The sequence below is a fragment of the Phalacrocorax carbo genome, chromosome 17, assembly GCF_963921805.1.
Source record: "Phalacrocorax carbo chromosome 17, bPhaCar2.1, whole genome shotgun sequence".
In the NCBI taxonomy this organism is placed as follows: Eukaryota; Metazoa; Chordata; class Aves; order Suliformes; family Phalacrocoracidae; genus Phalacrocorax; species Phalacrocorax carbo.
Genome location: NC_087529.1, coordinates 2,099,697 through 2,120,863, shown reverse-complemented (window position 1 = coordinate 2,120,863; position 21,167 = coordinate 2,099,697). Strand labels below are relative to the sequence as shown.

Here is a 21,167-nt window from a genome sequence, read left to right as displayed (position 1 = left end):
GGGGCACCTGTGCCCCCAGGGTGGGCACGCACCCTCTGCCAGCCTGTCCCTGCAGGGTGGCCCATGTTGGGTGCCCCAGCGCCCGCAGCAGGGCTCCTTAGGGCTAGCCCCGCTTCCAGGGAGAAGCCGCTGGCCTGGGCCTTTCCCGCACCACCGGGGAATCGCACCCGAAGCTATTAACCACATCGCTGCCCGGGCCAGCAGCGCTGGCACCTGGGTCCCTTTCTGGGGTGACACCGGGGCAGTGGCTGGCCTAGGCCGGGGTGGGTGGCACAGCAAGCTGCTGCGCTGGGGGTGGCGGGGGCTCGCGGGGCCTGCGGCCGCCACGGCGCCTGCCTGCACGTTAATTTGCCCGGGGAGGAATATATAGAGCGGCAAGCGAGGGCTGGGACGCGCGTCCAGAAATAGTGTGGTTTCCAGCCGGCCTGTGAGATGCAAATCGTTTGGTCAACAAGCGCCAGAGCTAAACTTAGGGCAATTACAGAAAAGTGTGGGCCCACAGCGGCTGTGCAAGGGCACGCGGCACCCCAGGCTGGCCCTGGAACCGGGGGACCCCTACCCGGCAGCTCCCACCGCCCCGTCCGCCGTCAGGAGCCGAGTGTTTCTGCAGCGTCTGCGCCAGTCCTGAACTTTGCCCGCTGACGAGACGCGGCTCAGCCCTTCACCTTTGCTGTGGGCTGGGCTGGGCCGTGCGGGGCGGTCAGGCTGCAACTTTGGGTCCAGAAATGGATGGTGCCTGATGGCGACGGGGCTGTGACCTGCCTGGCCTCCCACCAGCTGGTTGCTAAACTGTCTTTTGCTTTCACTCCCACCCGGCAGAGCCTGGCAGCGATCACCATCCCACCACCTCTGTTTTGTAAGGACTCTCAGGCTGTTTTATTACCCAGCTTTGGGGCGAGGCGGGTGCCTGCATCCCACGCACGCACCCTGTGCACCCTCCTGGCCTCCTCCGCCAGCCCAGGGTGACGCTTCAAAGCCAGGCTGGGTCCCCTTTGCTGCTGGAGACAGGGTTCCCGCAGCAGGAGGACCCAAAGTCTGGCTTTGGAGGCAGCCTGGTGGCACATCCTGGCCGTGACTCAGGTAAATCCGGGATTGTTTTCCTCCTGACACATCCCAGTGTTGTCCGTAAAGGCAGGCAGTGCAGAGGGATTTGGAAACCCCCTAAATTTCCTTGTTCTGTGGAAAACTTGTGTCCGGGAAGGAGGCGAGGAGCCATCACGCAGGTCAGTCCCCTTTGCCTTGTGTGGAAGCTGGGCTGGCCGCTCGGCTGCGCTGCCGGCAGCGCCCACTCGCTGGCACGGCATCGTCCCTGCCCGGCCGGGCGCAGCTGGGGCGTGGGGCGCCCCAAACACGGCGCGCCCAAGGAGGCGACAGCTCCTGTGCCGAAGCGGAGGGTGAGCGCGGCCCTACCGCCGGCGTCGTGGCGGGGAGCAGAGTGGGGAGGGCAAGCGACCGGGAAACTTGCACTGCAGGTCCCTGCGCGGGGAGCGTGTCGGACGAGATTGCGTCTCAGGGAGGGAAGGAGTGGCCCGGGAGTTTCAGTGAACGCCTTCCTCCCTGCCTGAAACTCCCCGGCGCCGTGGCAGGGATGTGAGGGCTCATGGCCGTGGTGGGGGGACAAGGGAGAAGTTGCCCGCTAATCACTCCTGTTTGAGGGGCTCAGGGAGGGGTTTTGGGTTCGGGGGCCTTGAGCTGGGTGTCCCTTTCTGCCACCGAGCCCTTCCAGGGTGACGTCCGCTGTCCCCTGCCAGCCCAGGTGTCACAGCAGCACCCTCGCGTGCGATCCCCGGGCACAGCTGGCGCCTGTGGGTGCCTCTCCCTCCCCTGTCACGGCTCATGCATGCCGCTGCCCCGAACACGCCTGGCGATGGGTCATCCCGGAGCGAGCCCAGGCTGAGTCAGGGAAGGCGCGTTGGGTCTGATTCAGGAGCAAGGAGACGCTCAGCGGCCGTCTCCTGCTTGCGGCGTCGGGCTGCACCCAGCCGGCATCCCCAGTGCATTCGTGCCACTGGCGGGAGCCTCCGTGGGGGAAAAGGGAGCAAATTGCAATGGCATCTCACACGGGCTGGGGATGCCGGTGCAGCGGGGACGCTGGGGTCTTTACCCTGGCCCACGAAGCTCTTGTCCCCCCTGCCTTGCTGCTGCCAGCGGTAGGGTGCTTGTGTGGGGCACACGTGGCCGGGCTGCTGGCTGCCGGTGCTGCCTGATTAGCCATGCAGATGGTAGCGCTTGTTCCCCCTTTTTGTTGAGCATACAAAGGCCCGGAGGGAGTGTGTGTGCTGGGGAGAGAAACCACCAAGGACAAAGAGCACACCGGCTGCCCGCCTCCCAGCGCCTCAGCTTTAACCAGCACCTGCCTGGCGAGTGGATCTGCTCCCAAGGGTCCCCACCCCGGACCTGGCAAGGGGTCCTGGCAGCCCCCTCCTTGCCATGGGGCAAGCACGGGGTGCTCCTGGGGGTGTAGCCCTTTCTGCATCCCCCTGGCAGCTGGGGGTACCGGTGGCTGGTGTCTCAGCAGGGGGCCGGGCGCAAGTGGTTCCCTCCCTGCCATTGTCTGTGCTGAGGCCCCGGCACCACCGCGGAGGAGCCGGAGGAGAGCAGCCACCGCAGTGGCACGGCCGCGAGGCCCTTTGCTGGCAGCACCTGCTGCGGGTCAAGGGAAGGAGCCGCACCATCCCCGGGCTGAGGTCAGCGGTCACCCCACAGCCGGCGTTTCTGGGAGAGGAGAAAGGAGCTGGCTTGTTTTCACGCATTTTGGGGTCCTGCCCAGCCCTGGTCCTGGCTGTGGGTGTAAGCAAAGCCCCGGGTGCTGCAGGGGAAGGCAGAACAGGCAGAGCCCTGGGGCTGAGTGGTGTGGGCAGAGCCATGGCAGCGCTTCTGGCCGTGGGTAGGAGGCTTGGAGCTGGCGAATGCAGCCGCCCGGCCACGCTGCATGCCTGACCTTGTCCGTCCCTCCGACTGCTTTCCCTGTATCCTGTGCCCGGGGTCAGCACCGTGCTCTGGCTTGCAGAGCCCTGCCCTCACCTGCCCTGCGGCCGGGCCTCTCCTGGGGCACGTGTGCTCCCGCCCTGGCCCCGAGGGGCGCCGGGGTTTGGGCACCCCTGCCACCCCTGAACCCGTGTGGCTTTGCCAGGGGGAGGCCTTGGCAACGTCTCCCACTGGGTGCATGCAGGGGCAGGGGGGACTGTGTGCGCCCGTAGGGAGGTGGCCCAGGCCAGGGTGGTGATGCAGCACCGAGGCTGTGCTGGAGCCAAGGTGTAGCTTGGCACGGCATGGCATGGCATCCATGCATCCCAGGGTGCCCGCAGGACCCTCGCTGCCAGCACGGGCAGCATTGCCATCCCCACGGGTTGCCCAAACCTCATCCCAGTGCCCATTGGAGAGCTCTAAAGCAGATGCTTCAAACGCGGGGAGTTTTCCTGTTGTCCTTTGTGCTGAGGTTAAGTTCCTGCACGGCTTCCTGCCCCGTTATATATAGCTGTCAGCCTGTCCTGCACGGCGCTGCCGGCCGGCTGCTCCAGTTTGGAGTTGTTTATCCGCAGCCCAAGCGCTCGATGGAGCTTGGGGGGGGCTGGTGGGCACCGGTTGCCCTGGGGGCAGACGGGTCCCGCAACAGCCCCATGTGGGGCGAGGCTGTGGGAGCCTCTGGGCTCTGGGTGCACGTGGGGTTTTCCAGCGGGGCCGGGGTTTCTGCCTGGCCATGGTTTTGCTGCCGGCTGGGTGCTCCCCCCCGCTGCATGGGACGCCTGAATGAAAGAGCGACTGTTCCTGGAGGTCATTGGCAGCGTCATGAGTTTCTGCGTCGTCCCAGCTAAAATTAGACACTTATCAGTGTTTGGGAGGGATGTGATTTTACAGGTTCCTGTTTATTAGAGCAGCCTTCACTTAGGGCGGTGTTTCCAGCTCCCTCCCCTGTGGGGACACTGCCTGTGTCTGTCCCCTGCAACTTTGTGGTGGCTGGGGCTGGGACGAGTGGCAGAGAGGCTTCTTGTTTCTTCGACAAGGGGCTTTTGAGCCAGCGGGCAGGACTCCTGTGGTGCTGCAGCCGGCAGGGATGGGTGGTTTTGCCCAGGGAGCGTCCACACCAGCGGTCACTGCTGCAGCTGCAACTGGGATGCCTTCCTCCCCTGCCCACCCGTGCTGCTCCGAAACGGCTCCCGAGCTGCAGGAGGTGCTGGGGGTCTTGCCCACAGTCAGCCCTGGTGCTGGCATGGGGATGCACGGGGGTGCCAGGCTGCTGGGCTTCTTTCAGGGCATCCCTGGGGGTGCAGGGCCACCCTTGCTGCATCCCTGGGGCCTGGTGCCCAGCCAGGGCAAGGATGCAATGACTGGGGCAGTGTCAGAGCCCCACAGTGCTACTGTCCCCAGGGAGGGTGGAGACACTGGGACATGGCTTGGGGCTCGGGGGGACCCGTGGGGTGGAGCGAGGGGCGGTGGGGTGGGTGTTGGCTGTACCGCTGTCTGACGGCACCCTTGCCCGTCTGTCCTTCTGCAGGCAGGCGGCCGTGCCGTGACCAGCGCCCCAACCCAGCGCCCTGCCGTGGGGGCGAGCGCGCCCCGAGCCCCCCTCCACCATGTTCAACCTGATGAAGAAGGACAAAGAGAAGGATGGGGCCCGAAAGGAGAAGAAGGAAAAGAAGGAGAAGAAGGAGCGGATGTCGGCAGCTGAGCTCAAGAGCCTGGAGGAGATGAGCATGCGCCGGGGCTTCTTCAACCTCAACCGTGCCTCCAAGCGGGACTCCAAGACCCGCCTGGAGATCTCCAACCCCATCCCCATCAAGGTGGCCAGTGGCTCCGACCTGCATCTCACGGACATTGACTCCGACAGCAACCGGGGCAGCGTCATCTTGGACTCGGGCCACCTGAGCACGGCCAGCTCCAGTGACGATCTCAAGGTGGACGATGCCAACTTCAAGGGCTCGGTGCTGCAGCGGGCGGCCAAGTTCGGCTCGTTGGCCAAGCAGAACTCTCAGATGATCGTCAAACGCTTCTCCTTCTCCCAGAAGAGCCGGGATGAGAGCACCTCAGAGACGTCCACCCCCTCCGAACACTCGGCGGCCCCCTCCCCGCAGGTGGAGGTGCGCATGCTGGAGACCCAGCTCGCCAAGCAAGGGGTCCCTCCGGGACACCCCTGCACCCCTCCCGCCTCCTCCCTACGTGCCAGGGTGCCGGAGCTCGTTGGCAAGAGGTTCCCTGCCGAGCTGCGGCTGCCCGCCTTGGTGCCCCCGCAGCCCCCCACCCCGCGGCAGCTGGAGCTGCAGAGGCGCAACACCGGCGATTTCGGCTTCTCCCTACGCCGTACCACCATGCTGGACCGGGCGCCCGACGGGCAGGTGTACCGGCGCGTCGTGCACTTCGCCGAACCCGGAGCCGGCACCAAAGACTTGGCGTTGGGGTTGGTGCCGGGTGACCGGCTAGTGGAAATCAACGGGCGAAATGTGGAGAACAAATCCCGGGATGAGATTGTGGAGATGATCCGGCAGTCGGGGGAGACGGTGCAGCTGAAGGTGCAGCCCATCCTGGAGCTGAGCGAGCTGAGCCGCTGCTGGCTGCGGGGCGGCCAGGGGACGCGCCGCACTGCCTGGGATGTGAGTAACGCCATCCTCGCCGCAGGGCCAGCGCCCTGGGTTTCTGCCGCCCGCCAGCGTCCCCGCGGTGGGTGTTTGGGTTGGCAGGGGCTGCGGGAACCCGTGGGTGCCAGGGCTGCTCCAGCCGGGAGCAATGCACAGGGAGGAGCGGGAGGCTGTGGCTTGGATGCAGGGGTGATGCCTGCCCGTGCCCCGGAGCAGTAGAGCAGTTGCAAGGGCATGTTTGCATCAGGGCTTGTGAACTGGCACCGGTGGGTTTTTCCCCCAGAAATGCTCTGTGTGCTGCTGGGTTTGGTCTTTCTCCTGCCAGAGTGGCTTTGGGAGAACCCAGCTCTGTGTCACCTGAGGGAAGTCTGTCCCTGTCCGGTCGCCGAGGCATCATAGTCCAGCAGGGAAAGCAGCTTTGCTCCTTGCTGCCGGGAAATCCCTAATGCGGCTTTGCAGGAGGGGCGCTGCCTGCCCCGCTGCCTGCCCCGCTGCCTGCCCCGCTGCTCACATCAGCCTCCCCACGCTGGGACCCCTCCCCGGGGACCAGGGAGGGCAGCGTGGTGTGCTGGGGGACGGGAGCTGCTGGCAGCGTGTGCAGCCCTGCGTGCGTGGTTGGTGCCGTATAAATAGAACCTTAATGGCTGGGTGACCCACATCCCCCGCGTCAGCTGCCGGCTCTGCTGACCCCGCCGCGGGCTGACCAGTGTCCTGGCCGACCAGTGTCCCGGCGGAGGCCCCAAAATGCCAACAGCCTGCAGGGCTGGACCCCATCTATGGCAGCAGCGTGGCGTTGGTTTGTAACCGGGCTTGTTTAGTGTATTTTTAAGCCTTCCTTAGGGAGAGGAGGGTGCCTGCGCTCACGGAGTAGGTCGCCTGTGCTGGGGAGAGCTGTGCCGAGCGTGGCGGGGCCCCATCCCTGCGGGGCAGTGGCTGGGATGAAGTGAGGGTGGCTGTGGTGCAGGGATGCCGCGGCGGTAGCCGTGGGGCTCCATGTGCTCCCTGAGCAGGCGCCGACGCTGCGGGGTGGAGTCTGCACTGAGCTGGAGCTCTGGTTTTCCGGCAGCTCCTCCCCGGAGCCCGGCAGGCGTCACTGGGCAATGCCGGCTGTGCCGCTGGGATAACCCCTGGCCGGATAACCCCGCGGGGCGGGGGGGCACGGCTGCCACCCTTGCTGCAGCACGCTGGTGTGGGAGCAGGTGTGCATTCAATGCCAGCGTGCAGGGGCTGCCGAGGTGCTTGTGCCCGCCAAGAGCGCGGTGCTGCGGCTGGCAAGGGGAAGAGGAGATGCCGGTGCCCCTGGGGCTGCGGGGATGAGGCTGCAGCGTACGGCCTTGTGCTGGGTCCTGGTGCGGAGGAAACCAGCCAGAGGGGTGGCAGCGACCATGTCCATGGCATCTCTGGGTGCCACCGCAGCATGGACACCCCCGGTGCAGGATGCTGTCCCCCTCCTGCATGGTGCAGGGGTGCATTGGGGGATGCGCCGCGGCTTTGTCAGAGCTGGGGATCCAAGGCTGTGCGGTCAGGGGTCCTTCACCCAGCGGGGCCGTGCAAGGTGCCAGCGCGCAGGGAGGCCCAGCTCTCCCCCAGGCCCCGCTAAGCTCCCTGGAATGTTTCTGGTCCTAATTTAAATAAAAATGATCCTTTTTGAAACAGGAAATTATAGGCATATTTTGGGCTGTTGCTCTGAAAGCCCCTCCCTGGCTGGAGTGGGGATGGTGCCGGGCTCCCTCTGTACCGCGGGGGGTTTAACCTCCTCAGTGGGGGCCATGCTGAGCCGCCCTTGTCCCCGCAGACCCACGCCGCAGCCGGGCAGGGGCAGGATCCGCCATGTCTGGGGGGGTTCTCAGTGCTGTGGGGTGCACAGGGGGCTGGCCAGTGGCACGGCGTGGCCAGGCATCAGGGACCGGGTGAAACCACCCCCCCATGTCCCAGCTTTGCTCCCGGCGCGAGGCAGCCGGGCTGGCTCGGCTCCACGCCTGTATTTATTTATTTACCGGGAAAATTCCTCTGGCAGGGCCCAAGCGTGTGCCGGCCGGGGAGAAATATTCCAGAAACGCCGCCGACCGCTCCAGCGCTTCGTCGGGACCACAGGCATTCGGCAGCCGTGCCGGCAGACCCTGCGCACCGTGCTCGCCTGCTGGCCGCAGGCCCCCTGGTCCCCGGAGGTCGCTGCCCCCGGGGTGCAAGGCCACCACGCCATGGCGTGGTGGGTGCCAGCTCTTTGCCGTGCCCTGTGTCCCACGGGGGGACTCCGTGGGAAGGCTGGGGGACGTGGGGTGGGGGCTGCAGCTGTCCCATCTTGCTGGAGGCACTTTCTCCTTTTGCCCACGCTTCCTCCAGGGGAAGCTCTTGGGTTGGCTCTTCCTCTTCCCTCACTGTGGGGATGGTGCTGCCGCCGTGTTCCTGGTGTCGGGGCCCTGGGGAGGGTGTTTGTGTCCAGCAGGCTCGTCCACGGGGCTGGTGTGTCTCTGCTGAAGTTCCTGGTGAAGGAATGAGAGGAATCTGCTGGCTGGGCAGAAATAGTGCCGTGGTTGCGCGCACAGGCTGGGGGTCCTGGTGGAGATGGCCGGTGGGAGCCAGGCTTCTACCTGGTGGGTGGCTCCGTGCCCTGCCTCGGGGATGCTCAGGAGCCCCGGGAAGGCAGGACCACGTTGTATCGCCCAGGTCTGTGTGGGTTTGGCTCGCCATGGAGGGGGCTGCGGTGGCTCTGCGTGCCGGGGCTGAGCCGGTGCCCTCTCCAAAGCTTCCTGTTCCTGCTGTCAGGGGAGGTGACACTGACTTTTTGCAAAGAACCCAGTGACTGCTGCTGGCGCTACCTGGGGACACCACGGGCACCCTCCACTGCGTCATGCCAGCCCTGCCAAGGGTGTTTGCCGTGGCCTCTCCCCGGCGCGTGCCTGGTGTGGAGAGGGGCCGGGGCTGCCGTTCGGTGCCAGCCCGAGGGCGGTGCTGCAAAACCTGGTGTTAACTGGGCCAGGAGGGACGCGGCCCGGTGCAGGCATCCCCAGCACAGGGATTTCCAGCCCGCCATTGGCACAGCCCTCCCGGTCAGGCTGGGACCCCCTGCTCACTCCAGGAGCGGTTTTTGGTTTGGGGCATGTCTGCGTCCCTGGGGTCGGGCAGGGACCTGCTCAGATGCCGGCTGGAGTCCCCGCCGTGCCCGGGCGGTCACCGCCTCTCCTCCAGCCGCCGGCACGCCTGGCTCCCTGCCACCGGCCTCCTCCCGGCAGGCCCCGCGCGGGGAGGCCCCCAGCCCCTCGCCCGCCGCCCCGCTCCCACTGTTTCCAGGGAGACCTTGGACCTCCAGAGGCAGCTTTGCCGTGAAAGTGGCTTTACCGTGGGCTGCTGGGCCGGCACACTTCTGTGGCGCTGGCCCTCGCCTTGGGGCGGGGGGGCTGTCCGTCCGCGGGAGCGTTTTGGGGGACTGTTGTGTTCATGGGGAAGCAAATGGAGGTGCAAGTGGTGTTGGGGCTGCACCGCCCGGCATGATGCCGGACACCCTGCTGCGATGCTGGGCACCCCTCTGCGACGCTGGCCACCCCGCTACATCACTGGGCACCCTGCTGTGGGAGCCCCGGGGTGCAGGAGCGTGCAACCCTGTCCCTCATGGCGCAGGACCCTCCCTGGCTCCCCCAGCCCTGCAGCTGCGCTCAGCCCGGGGGTGTCTTTCCCTGCTCCCCCCCGGAGCGGGCGATGGGACGGAGGCCAGGCAGTTCCCCCCGCGGCGCCGGGCTGCCGCGAGCCCACATCACTTCCTCCGGCGGCGGCGGCGGCGGTGGTGGCGGCGGCAAGGCCTCACTGCCCGCTTGTCCCCCCCGGCGCTCCCTCCAGCTGCTGCGCGCGCCGGCGAGGCCCTCGCATTCCTCGGCTATTTTTAGGGTGGCCCTATCAGCCCAGCTGTCCCCGCGCCGCCGGCTGCCGCCCCGCGCGCCTCTCCCACCGCGCTGCGCCGTGCTCGCCCCGGCAGAAACCCCGCTCCCGGCTCGCCCCAACCCTGCGGTAAGGTCGGGACTCCCAGCGTGACCGGCACGGCACGGGGGAGCACGAGGGGGGCACGTGGGGGCCAGTCCTGGCTTTGGGGTCGGGGGCTGAATGGCTGCACCCATCCCTGGGGTGCTTTGGTGGCCAGGGGCTGTTTCTTGCAGCTCCCCAAGGACCCCACCCTCTGCCCCGACACCGGTGCTCTACGGACACCTTTGGGGCACTGCCAGGCTGCGTGGAGGTGGGAGCGCCACGGGCAGAGGGTGTGGGGGCTCCGACCCACGGGCACGTTTGTCTCTGGACCCCCATGCCCAGCCTGTGCTCTGGGTGCCGGTGTTTCACACTATGGTGGTGGGGGGTGTACAGGGGATCCCTCTGGCATGGGGCGATGTGCCCCCTGATGGGTGGGTTGGTTCGGTGCTGGGGTGCTCCTCCCTGCCATGGCCAGCCCTGGGAGGGGGAGTTCAACCTGACGGCCCCGGGTGCAACCCCCCTGGGCTTCGGAGCGTGGTGCCAGCTGGGGCGGTGGGTCCTGCTCGGGCTGCCTGGCCGCTGGCACAGGCTCAGGCTCAGAATAAACCCTGGCTGTCAGGGCAAGCAGGGAGCCCAGGGCAGAAAATATCCCTTCCCTCACCCTGGCATTTGCTTACTGCAGCGGGCTGGCCCGTCCGGGGGGAAACTGGGGCACAGTCCTGTGGCCTGACTAAAGGGGCTTTTTGTGCACAGTGAGTTTTGTCAGGTGTCATCCTGGCCACCTGCCTGTCCCCAGAGCCCTTCCTTAAGGCACTGCTCGTTTGTACGCTGAGCAGGGCCAGGTGGGCTCAGACTCCCGTTCCAGAGGGTCCTGGGCTCCCAGGGCCAGCGAGGAAGGGCACGTACACTGTGCCATGGTTCAGCATCCCATGTGCCGGCCCTGTCCCGTCTCACCTCTCCCTTTCTCCCCAGCCAGGGCTGCGGCTCCATGAGACATCACCATGGCGTTTTCATCCCGGTTTGCATTCTGGGAGCAGAAGGGAAGTCTCTCGCACGTTCGCCCACACCCCACGTTCGGGTCACTCTGCTGACCGGCTCCCCCGGTTTGCCCAGTGTCAGCACCACGTCCAGAGGGGTGCTCCCAGCATCTCGCTGCGCTGCCATGCTGGGAGCTGCCCCGTGCCCCACCGCAGCACTGCGGTCACCGACGCGGCCACGCATGCGATTACTAACGCCGTCACTAACGACCGCTTTGCGAGTGGCCGGTGCAGCCCCTAACACGGTGTGAGCCCCCTCGGTGCCGCTGGCCAGCCCTCGCAGGAGCTGTGCGATGGCGAGTCGGGGAGAGTTGCCCGCAGGGCGCACCATGCGCTGCCGTCACGGTGCCACGGCCAAGCCCTGGAGCTCAGAGGCAGGCTGCCCGCCCCCCCAGCCCCGCTCGGCAGGGAGCTGGCACGTCCCGTGGTGTGGCTGCCACAGAGATTAGCTGGTGACACTTAAAACGTGCTATGACACCCGGCAGGGTGACGTGCAGAAACGCAGAGCCCCCATGGGGAGTGGCAACAGGGCTCTGTGTACCCGCTTGCTCACGGGCTGCACGCGAGGAGGGGGCTGGGGCCGGGCGGGCAGAGCGCTTTCCCACCTTTGGGGTTTGCCATAACTGGGGCGCATCTCTGTGCTTCCCCCCCGCCCCTTTTCAGCTGCTGGGAAGCCTGGAAGGACACATGTCCTTGTCCCTGGGGCTGCAACAGGCTGCAGATTGAAGCTGTTTCATGCAGCAGCGTCCTGGCATGGAGTGATGCTCCCGGTGGCTTTTCCCGGTCCCTGTGGCTTTTCTGCCAGCGAGGCCCTGCAGCGGGCTGAAACGCGCTCCTCTTGTTTGTCTGACCCTCAGGTCAAGGACGAGGACAAATCCTTAGCTGTGAAAAGACCTGGGAAGGAGGACGGGGCTGTAAGTGTCGCAGGGCACGGGCAGGGTGGAGCCGTGACGGGGCTGGGGCTCACCCTTGGTGGCTGCTCCAGGGCAGCATGTGGAGGGTGGCGGGTGTTTTCGGCAGGGGTGCCCAGCTGTCAGCACCTCCCCAGGGCTTGTCCCTGCCCTGCACGCCCCGGTGGGCGGCGGGTCGGTGCCCACCCCATGGTTACAGTGCCGGCTCCTGTGCTGCCTGCCAAAGCTGTTGGTGGAGGAAATCTTGCGGCTTGCCCTCTGCATTGCAGAGAGGCTGCCAGTGCTCTGAGCGCTGTTTTACCCCTGTACTGGCTGCCCGAGGGTCGATGGGTCCCTGCGAGCGGGGCCAGGGGTGTCACCATCGTTCCCTGCCCCAGGGTCTGGCGGGGGGCTGTAGGTTGGCTGGGGAAGAGGACTGGGTGCTGCGTCCCTGGTGCCAGGGTCTGGCTGGGAGCTGTGCTCCCGAGGCGGAGCACAAAGCCCTGGGCACCACCATGCCCCAAGCTGCGGGTGCTTGCGGTGGCAAGCGCAGCACTGCCGGACCTCCACTCACACCGGTGTTGTTGTGGCTGCAGTCAGAGAGCCCGAAGGATGCAGCGTCTGCACCTCCGAATCCTGAGCCCCCGAAGAGCCCCGAGACACCCCCCGGGCAAGGGAAGAGCCTGGAGCCGGTGCTGAACGGCGCGGCTGTGAACGGGCTGGAGGGCCCGGCGGCGGGCACCGAGGCACAGGGCGATGATGGCCAGGGGCTGTCCCGCCGCAGGGTGGTCCGGGTGGTGCGCAAAGTGGTCCGCAAAGTCCTCCCGGGGGAGGACGCTGGCAGTGCCAAGGAGCCTGGGCGAGACGTCAAGTCTCCCGAGCCAGTGCCGCCCCCCAGGAAGGAGGACACGGGCCGTTCCGCCATCCCACCTCCCCCTGCCGTGCCGCCTCCCCCCGCCGTGCCGGCAGCCCCCGCCAAGCCGGAGCCCAAGGATGAGATCTCAGCGGGGCTCAAAACCCTCATGGCAAAGGGCAAAACCAAAGAACACCGGCCGCGGCTCCGGCCGGGGGACAGGCGGGAGGAGAAGTCCCCCGAGCCGGCCGGCGGGGACGCGAAGCCGTCCCTGTCCCCGAGCACCAAAGGCGAGCCGGAGCCGCCAGTGCAGCCTTCGGAAGGGAAAGCGGAGCCGGCAAAGGCGTCCGCTCCAAAACCCACCGCCCTGGAGAGGCACAAGGTACCGGTGTGTGCACGGCGGGGGATACTCTAACACGGTGGCAGGACTGTGCCACCCAGCGCGGCATGGTGTGAGCTCACCCGCATGGTTTGCAGTGGTTTTGGGGTGTGCGGTGCTGGGTGGGGGTCAGTTTTGGGGGCGGTTTTGTGCACTGCGGCTGCCCAATCACACTGCCCCTTGTCTCCTCCCGCCGTTCACGCGGAGAAGAAGCTGCAGCCCAGTGAGAAGCGGTCGACCCCTGCGAAAACTGCCCCGGCACCCCCCCAGCAGGTGTGTGGGAGCAGGGACCCCGGTCCGCGGTCATTGCGGGGTATCCAGCGGTACCCCCGCCGTGCCGGCCTTGGCACCCACGGGTCTGCGCCACCCTTCGCCCCAGTACCCACCCTGACCGCTGGCGGGCTGCAGGGCTGGAAAGCCTCTGCGATAGCCGCTTCGGCGCCTGCGTGCCATGAGCATGGTGCTGGCGGGGGCCGCGGGGCGGCCGGCCTGGTGCTAACGGTGCTCTGCCTCCAGGCTGCCCCTGGCCCCGCGTCCCAGCTGAGCCCGTCGGAGGAGGCGCAGCGCCGGCTGGAGAGGATCTTCACTGCTTCTGTAATTCCAGGGATGTTGGCGCTCGCGTGCCGCCCGCTCGGGGACGGACAGGCGTAGGCAGTGTGTGGCTGCCCTGGCCGTGCCGTGTGCTCGGCATGGGGTGATCACAACCCTTTGCCTGGCCGCCAGCCCCGTGGTCTGTTTCTGGGTGGCACCGGCAACGGGATGGATGGATGGGGATGCCAGGGGATGCCAGTGGGTTTGGGGCCGCTGCCTGGACCAGCGTGCCTGGCTGTGGGGAGCTGTGACGCTCAGCAGGCCCCGCTGGTGGCATCCCCATGGCTGCCTGTGGCTGGGGCGATGCCCAGGCAGTGCTGTGGGGGTTGTGGCCATGCTGGGCCCCGTGGTGTGTGGCGGTGCTGCTGCTCTCTGCCTCTCACTCCTCTTCTCCTTTCTCTCCTCCTTCCTCGCTGCCATTAGCTGGACCCTGCCGCCTCTGCCTCGGCACCCAGCCAGGTACTGTACCCCCGTCCTCAGGAGCCCTCTGCCTCTGCCGGCGACCCCCCGCCATCCTCTGTCTGCCGCTGGGCCGGCGTCTGCGCCCGCGCCTCGTGCTGGAGCGTAAGGCTTTCCCTGTCCCACCCTGCTCCGTGGGCTGCTGCATCACCCACGGGGCCGGAGGGTGCCGGGGTGGCCGGGGCTGGGTGCCTCTCCCCAGCGGGGCCGTGCTGGGGAGCCGGGCGTCCCGGGAGGGTGCTCTCAGTGGAGGTGGCACAACTGGGGTGGGCAGGGGTGCGGAGCAGGACAGAAAGGGGCAGAGCACCCGGCACAGGCAGGACGTGTGGCTCGTGCCGGAGCAGCCGTGGCATGCAGCGCTGGCTGGGCTTGCGGCGGGTCGGCACGGTGGCCCCCAACCCGGGGGGCTTTGGTGGCAGGGCTTCACGGGCAATGTCCTTCCTGGCTCCGTGCGTCCCCAGCGCCGTGCTGGACCTGCTGCTCTGCTGGCCGCAGCGGTGGCCCTCACCAGGAGCACCCGGGGGGTTTGGCGCAGCGGCACTTTGCCCCGACTCGCTTCCCCCCTGCCGCTTTCTGTGCTGTCTGCAGGGCAGAGGTTAACCCTTCTCGCCTTCATCCCCCATCTCTCGGCCTTGCCAGGGTCAAGCGGACGATGCCCCGGCAGCCCCATTTGGCCCCGTCCCTGCTGCAGCTCAGGTTTGGCTTTAGGGCTCAGCCTGCTCCCGGGTGGCGGGGACGTCCCCGCTGTGCCTGCTGTACCACCCTGGCATGTCCCATGCCGCGGTACTCTGCCAGCACCGTGCCATGTCCCGTGTCCCTCCGTTAAGTCCCTGCGGTGCGTCCTGTGTCCCTGCCCCGTGTCCCTGCAGCATGTCCCGTGTCCCCACAGCATGCCTGGTGTCCCTGCGTCCTGGCACGTCGCTGGCATGGGTGCCCGCTCTCTGGGCTGCGATTTGGGAGCTCTGCTCCTCCAGGCTTGCCCGAGGTGGCCGTGGTGAATGTGCTTGTGGGTTGCTGTTACTTCATGGCTGCCCTGAGCCGTGGCAGGGCCCTGGTGGTCTCTGCGGCCCCGAGCCCCCTGGGGTCGCCGGGGCAGTGGGCAAGCCGGGGCCATGTGCCGGGTGGGCTTGGGGCTTGCGGAGGGCGACTGTGGCTGCCCAGTACGTGGCCCTGTGGCCAGGCAGCCCTGCTTCCCCCAGCCCCAGGGGTGTTGGGAGGGGACAAGATGGGGGGCAGGTGAGCACAACCACCCCATGTCCTGCTGTCCCGCAGGCCAAGACAGAGGAGCAGATAGCAGCTGAGGAGGCCTGGTATGAGACCGAGAAGGTGTGGCTGGTACACAGGGATGGCTTCTCCTTGGGTGAGTCGGGGGTCAGCCCGGTGCCACCGGGACATGGGGTGCCCCGTCCTCCCCGTGGCACAGCGAGCCGCCCCTGGCCTGGCCACGGTGTCCCCGGGGGGCTGCTGGCATGACCCCGCTGAGCACCCCGTACCCCTCGCAGGCAGCCAACTGCGGCCGGAGGAGGGCAGCCCCCTGCCCGAGGGCAAGGTGAAGGTGAAGCTGGACCACGATGGAGCCGTCCTGGAGGTGGAGGAGGACGACGTGGAGAAGGTATGGCTGTGAGGTGGGGGACGGCGGGGCAGACCCCCGTTCCCCACGTGACACCCCCTCTCCTTGCTGCCAGGCAAACCCCCCCTCCTGTGACCGGGCAGAGGACCTCGCCAGCCTCCTCTACCTCAATGAGTCCAGCGTGCTGCACACACTGCGGCAGCGCTACGGAGGAAACCTCCTGCACACCTATGCCGGCCCCACCATGGTCATCATCAACCCGCTGAGCTCCCCCTCCATGTACTCTGAGAAGGTGACCCCACTGCAGGGGAGGGACCTGGGGGCACAGGCGGCTGGGAGCCGGTGGGGGTGGCGGGGTGCTGACCCTCGCCCGCTTGCCCCCCGTCCCCAGGTCATGCACATGTTCAAAGGGTGCCGCAGGGAGGACACGTCCCCGCACATCTACGCGGTGGCCCAGGCCGCCTACCGCAGCATGCTGATGAGCCGCCAGGACCAGGCGGTCGTGCTGCTGGGTGCCAGCGGCAGCGGCAAAACCACCAACTGCCAGCACCTCGTCCAGTACCTCGCCACCATCGCTGGCAGCACCGGCAAGGTCTTCTCTGGTGAGTCCCCAGCGGGGTGCGGGGTCCCCGTGCCGCCTGCGCACGCCCCTTGCTTTGCGGTCACAGCCTCCCGCACCCGGCGGTGGCCGGACACACGCCACACGGCGAGCTTTCACCTTCTCACGCCGGTCCCTTTACCGCGCTGTTGAGGGCTGCCGCGGTGCAGAGCACAGCACAGGAGCAGCAGCGCTTGCCCGGCCAGCGGTGCTGGCTCTGGCTGCCCACCACACAGCCCCTGCACCCCACCGCCCCGCTTCTCTTCCCGCAGCGGAGAAGTGGCAGGCTCTCTACACCATCCTGGAGGCTTTTGGCAATAGCAGCACCGGCATGAACGGCAACGCCACCCGCTTCTCCCAGATCATCTCTCTGGACTTCGACCAAGCTGGGCAGGTGGCATCTGCCTCCGTACAGGTGAGGGGGCCGGAGTGGCCCTCCCAGCACGGGAGCCGGTCCACCCTCACTGGGGTGGCCCCCCTTGGCATGGGAGCCGGTCCATCCTCACCGGGGTGGCCCCCCTTGGCACGGGAGCCGGTCCATCCTTACCGGGGTGGCCCCCCTTGGCACAGGAGCTGGTCCATCCTCACCAGGGTGGCCCCCCTTGGCACAGGAGCCGGTCCATCCTCACCGGGGTGGCCCCCCTTGGCACAGGAGCTTGTCCATCCTCACCAGGGTGGCCCCCCTTGGCACAGGAGCTGGTCCATCCTCACCGGGGTGGCCCCCCTTGGCACGGGAGCTAGTCCATCCTCACCGGGGTGGCCCCCCTTGGCACGGGAGCTGGTCCATCCTCACCGGGGTGGCCCCCCTTGGCACGGGAGCTAGTCCATCCTCACCGGGGTGGCCCCCCTTGGCACGGGAGCTTGTCCACCCTCACCGGGGTGTTTCCACCTGGCAGCCCAGATGTGTGCTAGCCCGCGAGCTCTGCTGCAGGCCCCCGCCGGCTGCCCAGCTGTGCTCGCAGCACTCAGCAGCCAGGAATCCTGCTCTCAACTTTGTTCACACCCAAGTGTGTGCAGATCAGACCGACTTGCTGAGCAAGCCCTGATATTGGAGTGTCTTTCTTCAAGACACCACCCCAGTGTGATAACAGCAGAGCCCTTAAAATTCAAGAGAGCCTCTTTGTGCTCCTGTAGTAGCAGACGCCCCAGGAGAGGGGATGCTCACGGGTTGCTTGGATGATGTTTGCATTCATACAATGCCCTGCGGTGGGCTTGAGACCCTCATGCCTCCACAGGGACCCTGGGCAGGCAGCAAAGATGAGGCTGGGATGGGCTGGGGGGGGAATCGATGGGAGCAAGGCCCTCGGGGATGGTTTCCAACCCTCCCACCTCCTTCCACCAGACACTGCTGCTGGAGAAGCTGCGTGTCGCCAGGCGCCCGGCCAACGAGGCCACCTTCAATGTCTTCTACTACCTGCTGGCCTGCTCCGACAGCGCCCTGCGGTGAGCTGGGGGGGCGAGGGCACGGCCCCTGGGCCGGGGGATCTCCAGGGTCTCCCACGTGGGGCCAATCTCGGTGTTTATCCCCACAGGACTGAGCTTCACTTCAACCACCTGGCAGAGAACAACGTCTTTGGCATCGTGCCCCTCTCCAAGGTCACTGCTAGGGGGGTCTGGGGGGGCACCCACTCAGGTGCAGGGGGAGGCAGAGCCGGGTTCCCACACCAACGGTTCCCGTTGCTCTCCACAGCCGGAGGAAAAGCAGAAGGCGACCCAGCAGTTCAACAAGCTCCAGGCTGCCATGAAGATGATGGGCATCTCCGGCGACGAGCAAAAAGCCTTCTGGCTTGTCCTGGGGGCCATTTATCACCTGGGGGCTGCGGGGGCCACGAAAGGTAACGAGCTGCTCGGGGCTGGGAGGCATTACTGAGCCGAGGCTCAGGGCTGAGCCTGTATGGGGTCCCGGAGGGATCGCCGGCACCTAGGCACCTTGCAAGAGATCCCCCCGGTGTGGCCGAGCCTTGGGGGAGAGTTTAGGGCCATGTCAGCTGAGGGACAGTGCCCTGCCACCCCAGACACTCTGGGGCACCCGGCTTTGCCCCTCCAGTTGGGGTGGTCCCACTGGCTGGTGGGAATCGAACACCCCCAGACCCTGGGCTGGCTCCTGCCAGCTTTGGGGACCGGGGGGCCTAGCTGGGGCTGAGGGAGCCAGGGGTGCGTGTGTCCCCGTCCCCAGCGTAACACCTCTTCCCCTGTCCTCCCTGCAGAGCCGCTGGCGGACGGAGCTGGTAATTGGAGCCGTGGGGGGCTCTGCTCCGGGTGGTGTTGCGCGGTGCTGGTTTTGGGGCTGAAATGGGGGCTTGGGAGGCTGCTGGTGTGCTGGGACCAACCCTGACCCCCGGCTGGGTCTTGGCAGCTGCAAATTTGCCTGTTGTCTGTCAGGACCCCCCAGTCCAGTCCTCTTGGCATGATTGGTGGCATGGGGCAGGGCTGCCCTGGCACCCAGAGCTCACCATGGGCTGTAGGGCTTGCTCCGATGGGCCCTGGCTTTGCTCTTCGTCCCCGGGGGCGGTGAATTCATTTGTGGGGCTGTTCTTCTCCCCCGGGGCTTTCGCCTTCCCCCTGTGGTGCTGGAAGCCCCCGTGGTGCTGCACGCTGGCAGAGGGCCTGGGCACGGCACACCCAAAGGGGCACCTGGAGCTGGCGGCTGCACCAAGGGATTTTGCAGCCCCGGGGAAAAAGATGAGTTGGGGACGGGGAAGGAGAGACCGGAGGGGTCTTGGGGGTGCAGTGGGGTGCATTGCTGGCCCTTGGGGTGCTTCGAGGCACTAGAGGGCAGCAGGGCCCTGCTGCAGCCACTGCAGCGGGATGCTCCGGTGACCCCAGAGCCTCGTGGCAGCGTGCTGGGGGGGAACCCCAGATGCTTCTCGGGGGGAGCATCCCAGCCCTAGCTCTGTGCTGCTCCTGAAGGCTTCCCTATGGACACTGGGGATGCTCAGAGTCAGCTCAGCCACCCTAGCCCCCATTTCTTAGCCCCTTGACACTTGTACTGGGCTGGATCCGACAGCGGCTCCGCATGCCTTGCAGCAGCGCTGAGCTGCTCCCCACCGGTGCCCACGGTGCGGCTGGGGCTCACGGGGAAGGGCCCCCACGCTGGGTTGCAGCGTCTCACTGCAGCGATGTCTGGGGCGGACCAGGCTTGGCATGGACGTGGCGTGGCGGTGCCTGCACGTGGCGTGTTTTGGCAGGAGGGCATCCCCGTGCCGCGTGTCCGTACTGTCGCGTGCCAATGTTTCTAACCACTGTCTCTGTTTGCATGGTGCATGCTGCCCTTTTGCAATGCAGACGCCGACGAAGGTAAAGTCTTGCTCCCTGCAAGTGTCTCTGGCTTCTCCCCCCCACATGCCACTGCCTTCCCGCTGTCATGTCCCTTCGTGTCCCCATTAACCTGCTCCCACCACCCCTGCCCTCCCCTGGCATCTGTGTCCTTGTGTCCAGCAGCCACGGTCTGTCCTGCGGCGGCGTGGCAGGGATGCTCCGTGCACGTGGCCGAGCAGGGGCATGTCCCCATGCTGGAGCAGCTCAGAGTCCTGTCGCAGGACCCAGGGGTCCCAGGGCAGCGGTGGCGAGGGGTGACCCCCGATCCCCGCTGTGGCTCTGGGCTCAGCCCTGCAGAGGCACGAAGCTGTTCACTCCCCATCTCCTCTAATCAGACCCCAAAATGCATTTCCCAGCCCTCCAGCACTGGCTGTGCGCTCCCGCTGTGCACAGCATCCCCAGCCCACTCTGGGGGTCCTTGAGACCATCCCAGGTCTGGCTGGAAACACTCCCCCAATTTGGGGGATGTCCCAGCTGGTGCTGAGCCCCCTTCTCCACCCTCCAGCCGGGAGGAAGCAGTTTGCACGGCACGAGTGGGCTCAGAAAGCCGCCTACCTGCTGGGCTGCAGCCTGGAGGAGCTCTCCTCCTCCATCTTCAAGCACCAGCCCAAGGGCACCCTGCAGCGATCCACCTCCTTCCGGCAGGGCCCCGACGAGCCCCCCCTGGGCGATGGTGGCACAGGTAGGGTGCGGGACGGTGGGGTCAGCGGGTGGCCCTGGGGGACACCGGGCTGGGGACGCTCAAGCTTGCCTTGGCCAGGTCCCAAGCTGACGGCGCTGGAGTGCCTGGAGGGCATGGCGGCCGGCTTGTACTCTGAGCTCTTCACCCTCCTCATCTCCCTCCTCAACAGGTACGTGCTGGGGCGCTGTGGGGAGAGCCGGGGGGACCTGGCAGCGCCCGCTCACCCCGCTGTGTCCCTTTGTCCCCCACAGGGCGCTGAAGTCGAGCCAGCACTCGGTGTGCTCGGTGACAGTGGTGGACACCCCTGGGGCGCAAAACCCCGAGCTGGCGGGGCAGAGCCGGGGGGCCACCTTCGAGGAGCTCTGCCACAACTACGCCCAGGAGCGCTTGCAGCTCCTCTTCCACCAGCGCACCTTCGCCCGCGAGCTGGAGCGCTACAAGGAGGTAACGGGGACGCCCAGGGCTGCCATCGCCTCCTGCCCTCCCCTTCCCTCTCCTTGCGAGCGTCTCCTACGATGTCCCCCCCAGTTTCTTACCCCACAGTCGCCCTGGAGTGGGTCCAAGCGAAGCAGCTCTGGCACAGTGCTTGGTGCAGCAGGGGCTTCCCCAGCGCTCCCGCTGCCGGCGGTGCCTTTGCCGGCAGCTCCGGCCCCAGCCAGCCCGATTTGCCTGCAAATATGCCAGGCTGGGAATCGATGGGGTGCCTGTGGTTGGTGGTGGCGGGGAACACCTCTGCTGCTGCTCCATCTCGGCACCAACAGCCCAGGGGGACACCTCCATGTGTCCTGGTCCTGCCTCGGTACCCGGCATCGCCCTGTGCTGTGCCAGCACAGCGGGGTGGTGGGATGCTGGGAAACCCCTGCCTCCTGCCTAGACCCTGTTGAGACCAAGGCCCTGAGCGGCTGGCAGTCCCTATCGCCGCTCCCCCACCGCGTGGGTACTAACCGTGCCTCTGTGCCCCCTTGCCAGGAGAACATAGAGCTTGCCCTGGCTGATGCCGAGCCCGGGTTCTCTGGCTCTGTGGCCGCTGTGGACCAGCCCTCGCACCAGGCACTGGTAAGCGCCCGCCACGCTTCCCTGTGGCTGCGTCACGGCAGTTTGTAGCGAGAGGGGGGGAGGAGAGGGGCTGTCCCGAATGCTTGGCTGTGAGAGCGTGGCTGCGAGCGAGTGTGCAGCCCGCATCCCTGGTGCTCTCCACCACCCCAGGAGCTGCCCATGCGTGGGCTGGAGGGCGAGGAGCCCGGGGGCAATCCCCAGGAT

General features: G+C 67.0%; 1 protein-coding gene across 17 annotated transcripts in view; it reads left to right on the top strand.

The window, feature by feature from the left end:
* Positions 1-21,167, top strand: part of MYO18A (myosin XVIIIA) — a 39,276-nt gene that overhangs the window by 628 nt on the left and 17,481 nt on the right. For 3 of the 17 annotated variants that reach the window (XM_064468066.1, XM_064468055.1, XM_064468052.1), the window contains exons 2-21: positions 4,496-5,588; positions 11,425-11,481; positions 12,054-12,692; positions 12,900-12,962; positions 13,206-13,283; positions 13,704-13,844; positions 14,379-14,435; positions 15,012-15,099; positions 15,242-15,351; positions 15,425-15,601; positions 15,701-15,911; positions 16,180-16,322; positions 17,250-17,350; positions 17,440-17,503; positions 17,598-17,742; positions 19,193-19,204; positions 19,731-19,907; positions 19,986-20,076; positions 20,159-20,351; positions 20,877-20,963. In XM_064468066.1, the coding sequence (XP_064324136.1) occupies positions 4,575-5,588; positions 11,425-11,481; positions 12,054-12,692; positions 12,900-12,962; positions 13,206-13,283; positions 13,704-13,844; positions 14,379-14,435; positions 15,012-15,099; positions 15,242-15,351; positions 15,425-15,601; positions 15,701-15,911; positions 16,180-16,322; positions 17,250-17,350; positions 17,440-17,503; positions 17,598-17,742; positions 19,193-19,204; positions 19,731-19,907; positions 19,986-20,076; positions 20,159-20,351; positions 20,877-20,963 (3,648 nt within the window). In that variant the 5' untranslated portion in view covers positions 4,496-4,574. Of the gene's footprint in view, positions 1-3,945; positions 4,172-4,495; positions 5,589-11,424; positions 11,482-12,053; positions 12,693-12,899; positions 12,963-13,205; positions 13,284-13,703; positions 13,845-14,378; positions 14,436-15,011; positions 15,100-15,241; positions 15,352-15,424; positions 15,602-15,700; positions 15,912-16,179; positions 16,323-17,249; positions 17,351-17,439; positions 17,504-17,597; positions 17,743-19,192; positions 19,205-19,730; positions 19,908-19,985; positions 20,077-20,158; positions 20,352-20,876; positions 20,964-21,167 lie in introns of those variants that run through there. The other 14 variants (XM_064468068.1, XM_064468065.1, XM_064468069.1 and 11 more) reach the window with 12 other exon arrangements.